Source organism: Penaeus chinensis, chromosome 1 (assembly GCF_019202785.1).
Source record: "Penaeus chinensis breed Huanghai No. 1 chromosome 1, ASM1920278v2, whole genome shotgun sequence".
Lineage (NCBI taxonomy): Eukaryota > Metazoa > Arthropoda > Malacostraca > Decapoda > Penaeidae > Penaeus > Penaeus chinensis.
The window spans coordinates 20,600,875-20,605,874 of record NC_061819.1 but is presented as its reverse complement, the minus strand read 5'-3'; the positions used below and the strand labels follow the sequence as shown (position 1 = coordinate 20,605,874).

The 5,000-nt window shown below is 41.5% G+C and overlaps 1 protein-coding gene across 3 annotated transcripts in view; it reads right to left on the bottom strand.

Annotated features, from left to right (window-relative positions):
- Nucleotides 1-5,000, bottom strand: part of LOC125025419 (probable phospholipid-transporting ATPase IM) — a 232,614-nt gene that overhangs the window by 104,099 nt on the left and 123,515 nt on the right. For all 3 annotated transcript variants that reach the window (XM_047613764.1, XM_047613847.1, XM_047613671.1), the window contains one exon: nt 4,557-4,899. In XM_047613764.1, the coding sequence (XP_047469720.1) occupies nt 4,557-4,593 (37 nt within the window). In that variant the 5' untranslated portion in view covers nt 4,594-4,899. The remainder of the gene's footprint in view (nt 1-4,556; nt 4,900-5,000) is intronic.

Below are 5,000 nucleotides of genomic sequence, written 5' to 3'. Positions count from 1 at the left end.
ACTCCCATCATTCTCTCGCCGTCGTTTGGAATTTCTTCTGCCATTTCCATAGTCCATTCGCCCGCAGACTTTCCCCTCCCCAATTTGCAACTCCCCCCTTCCCATTCTCCTTAGTTAGCGTCCTTTACACCTACGTTTTCTTTTCTCCTCTCTTCTCGCCCTGTCTCCTTCCTCCCTCTCTCTCTCAAGCGAGAAGGCCACATGTCCTGCTCCTCATTGTTATTACACACCAGTGGCGTTCGTTTTATGATACCGAGAAATCGATGTCTAATATTAACCAAATCTCGCTTCTTTGTCTTTCTCATGTGTATTTGTTTGCATATATATATATATATATATATATATATATATATATATATATTTACACACATATATATACATATAATATAATATATAATATGATAAAATATAATATAATGTGTGTGTTTATGTATATATATATATATATATATATATATATATATATATATATATGTACGTGTGTGTGTGTGTGTGTGTGTGTGTGTGTGTGTGTGTGTGTGTGTGTGTGTGTGTGTGTGTGTGTGTGTGTGTGTGTGTGTGTGTGTATGTGTGTGCGTGTGCGTGTGCATATGTATGTATGTGTATGTGTGTGTGTGTGTGTGTGTGTGTGTGTGTGTGTGTGTGTGTGTGTGTGTGTGTGTGTGTGTGTGTGTGTGTGTGTGTGTGTGTGTGATTCTATGTATGTATGTATATATACATATATATATGCATATATAAATGTATGCATATATCCATCTATATATGCATATATTTATCTATCTCTCTCTCTCTCTATCTATATATTATATATATATATATATATATATATATATATATACAAATATTATATATATATATATATATATACATATATCCATAATCATATCCATATCTATATACATACAAACACACACACTGTATGTATGTATGTATGCATGAATCTATATACATATATATATATACAAATATATATATATATATATATATATACATTTATATCTATATATGTATTCAAATATTTATACATGTATAAATATCCACACATATTTATATATTTATACCCATATTGATATATCTATATATAAATGTAAGTATACTTATTAATATATATTTGTGTGTGTGTGTGTGTGTGTGTGTGTGTGTGTGTGTGTGTGTGTGTGTGTGTGTGTGTGTGTGTGTGTGTGTGTGTGTGTGTTTGAACTCTTCCTTCACTTTACTCTCTGTCTCTGCTGCCCTCTTCCTTCCCACCATTTCCCTCCACTTCCCTTCCTACATCCCTCCCTTCCCTTTCCTTACTCCTACCTTCCTTGCCCTTACTCCGTCCTCAAAATCCAGACCCAGGAACCTTCATTTCAGGAAGATTTACGACTCGTACATTATTATTCACGGATTAGAAAAATTGCCCAAAGTAATCAATGTCGAAACCCAACTGCCTGCCACCTCCTTCTTGCACCCCCCCCCCCCCCCGCCCCCCCCAACAGAGAACACTGGGTTTCGCAGGTGAGTTCCATGGGTTAATGAGTGTCAGAAGTGAATACGGAAGCCATGAGTCTTTCCGTGTGAATTCTCTGTGGACTGGAAAGTCAAGATGTATGGCCGAAGAATCCGGTTAAACAGTTGTAATACTACAATAGAAAATCACCTCTCTCTCTCTCTCTCTCTCTCTCTCTCTCTCTCTCTCTCTCTCTCTCTCTCTCTCTCTCTCTCTCTCTCTCTCTCTCTCTCTCTCTCTCTCTCTCTTTTACTTTATCCTTCCCTCCCTCCCTCCTTCCCTCCTTTCCTTCCTTTCCCTCTCCCACTTTCCCCCTTCTTCCCTCCTTTTCTTACTCTCTCCTTCCTTTCCTCCCGCCTGTCTCCCTTCTCATCCATCCGCTCAGCTGTGTCACCGTCCCCTTCCTACCGCCCTCTTGCCCCTGCCCTCTCCCTCACCGGCGTCCCTCGTAACCCTGGCAAGTAATGGCAGTTCGGACCAGTTATTGGCTCGGCTACTGTCTTCGCAAGCACGTCCGGACACGAGGTTACGAGGTCAAGAGGTCAAGGGGTCAAGAGTCATGAAAGAAATGCGCACTTGATATTTCGCAACCTAGCAATAATGTGGGTTGATTTGCTCTCCTTCACGTTTTTTAGGAATAAGGAAAACAAAGGTGGTGGCTTTGAGAATGGATACGAAAATAGCATTTGTAATAATTATGGTTATAAATAATAATGATAATAGTAATATAATAATAATAACAACAACAGTAATAATAACAATAATAACTATAATTACAATAATAAGAAAAATAATAAGAATAAGAATGGAATAATAAGAGTACCGAGAACAATAACAATATCCTGCGTTCACCGCTCAGGGTTTGGCGGCGCAATACACTATCAGCTGATTATCGTAAACAAACTGCCCTTGCCATTGAGACTTGTCGAGAGAAGGATGAATTACTTTCCTGATTGAGAGTGTAAGAAGGTATCGAATCTGATGTAGACGATTTCTGTATTACACGCATATTAATGACTAACAAAGATATAAAGGTAAAATGAAATATATGTTGGAGCTCAGACATATGTACTCTTGTCTACAAACGGGCTGTGAGGCGAAGCAAACTATTTCCATCCCTCGCCCTGTTTGCCAAGCAACGCCTCGCGAAACGTCTTGTCAAATCAACCGTTCACTTGATTTTGCCACGCAACGCCCAGTGCGCTTTGCCTAAGTGAACGCAGGGAATAACAATAATAATAACAGTTACAATAACAATCATCATCTTCATAAAACTAACAATCAAATAAATTTGTTATTATTATCCTTATCATTATTATTACCACTATTACTATTTCTATTACCAAAATAAAAAATACACTGATAATTAAATAAATGAATGAATAAATGAAAATCATCACAACAACAGCAATAACAACTTACAAACACTGTACACAAAAATCAAAATACAAATATAAACACGCAAAGACAAGACTGAAAAGCAAAAGTTGCATAATCCCGATCAGCCTTAAGAAATCACCAAGCACATGGCACAGCGATCTCTGCCGGAATGGGCTTTCTGCGTGCGCTCGCCAGCCGTCTCTCAGGGAGGGAGGGAGGGAGGGAGGGAGGGAGGGAGGGAGGGAGGGAGGGAGGGAGGGAGGGGAAAGAAGTAAGGGAGGAAGGAAGAAGGAAATGATGTGAGTAAGGGAAGGAGGGAGAAAGGAGGTGGGAGGCAGAAAAATGGAGAACGATAGGTAAGAGGGGTGGGGGGGGGGGGTTGAGGGCGAATAGAGAGGCAGAGAAAAAGAAAGGAGAGAGATAAATAGAAAGAAGGAGAGGGAGAGGGAGAGGGTGAGGGAGGGAAGGAGAGATAGATAGATGGATAGATATGAGAGAAACACAGTATACATCCCTGGACTAGCTTCAGCGCAAAATTCTGCCCATAGTGAAAAAAATGAGTATTGGTGCCACTTTTTCTTGTACTATCTTCCCTTGTTATTTAACCACTACTTTGCCGATGAGGAAACAAAACAAAGAAAGAGAAAATGGAAATACCAGACTAAGAAATAAAAAAATAAAGTTCCATGTAAAAACTTCATTCTACCATGTTATATAAACAGTCGACAATATATCAAGGTCGCAAAAAAGACACACAAGGGGCAAAGCCAACCACCACAGGCGACAGAAAAATATCAACAGAAAAACAAACGCAGAAAAGATACGAAAACCACCGCGGTTGACTATTCAGCAACCTCCCCGCCAAGCCTAATGCCCCGCCCGTATCAACCCGACATCAATCACCTGTTGATCTCGGGCTAACTACCTCTCCAATTACGTACCTTCCGAGGAGCGAATTATTCCATCTCACTTACACGCCTTTACATCAAACCCGAACACGTATTATCGTGCCATCAAATAAAAGGGTAATTTCGTGTTTGTTCTTTTGATTATTCCTCATGAGAGAGCGAACTATCATAAGCTTACAAGCACGCTATGTGACGTGACGTTCAAATCACATCAATTTAAATAGCTCGATTGTCGGTAATAGGGGAACCGTATTTATTCGGCCATTTTAAGAGGAAGGGTTCATTCACATCAGTGGAGTGGACATTTGTGAATACGGAATTTCTCGCGCCCTTTGATTGCATAAGTTCAAACAAACTACATCCTGTATTATATGACCTAACTTCCCCCTAATAATTTTGTCACCCAAAAAACGCAGATAGCATTTTCAAAACAAATTATGCACCTTGTAATCAAAATATGCATTAAGACCATCATCCACATTTAACCCAAATAAACAGCTCCGGAATACCTGTAACTGCGACGGGACAGACAGTTAAACGTGGCTACGCTTCTCCGTAGACTTTCAACGTGAAATATCTCGCTTCATTTGTACTTCTTTAATACGATGTATAACTCTGCAGCAAGCAACTTACCTTTGGAAGCATAAAATTAGGGACGACACACTCCTGGATAAACTGAAAGTGTGTGTCTGGTCTGATTTAGAGTGTGAACCCACTTTGGGTGTTTTTCGTGTTTATCTGTACAGTAAATAAGAAATATAATAATAAGGACTTACCTTGCTTGGGGTTAGTTCTGGAAGATGCGCGGACCATGGTGCTGTGTTGGAGGTGAGGATGACGTACAGGAAGGTTTCTCTAGCTGCTAGGTGGGCGGGCTGGCGGGCGTGTGGGTGTGCGCGCGGTGCGACCCTTTTCTTGGGGTCCTACGAAGCGTCGACGGAGGGAAGGACGACTACTTGGAGGACGGCGGACGACGAACGACCGCGGAGGGTGGAGGGGCGGGGGACGGGGAGAGGGCGGGAAAGGGAGGGGAGGGAGACTGCGGGAGGAGGCGGGTGGGCTGAAGCAAGTGTTCCAGGTGGGCCCGGTCCTGAGGCCATGAGACCCGCGCCATCAACACTGAAAAACAAAAGACACACGAAATCAGCAGGGATACGCACCCACCAAACTCATGATGACGATGTAGACGGTGATAATGTACTGAGATGGCTGTGGTCACG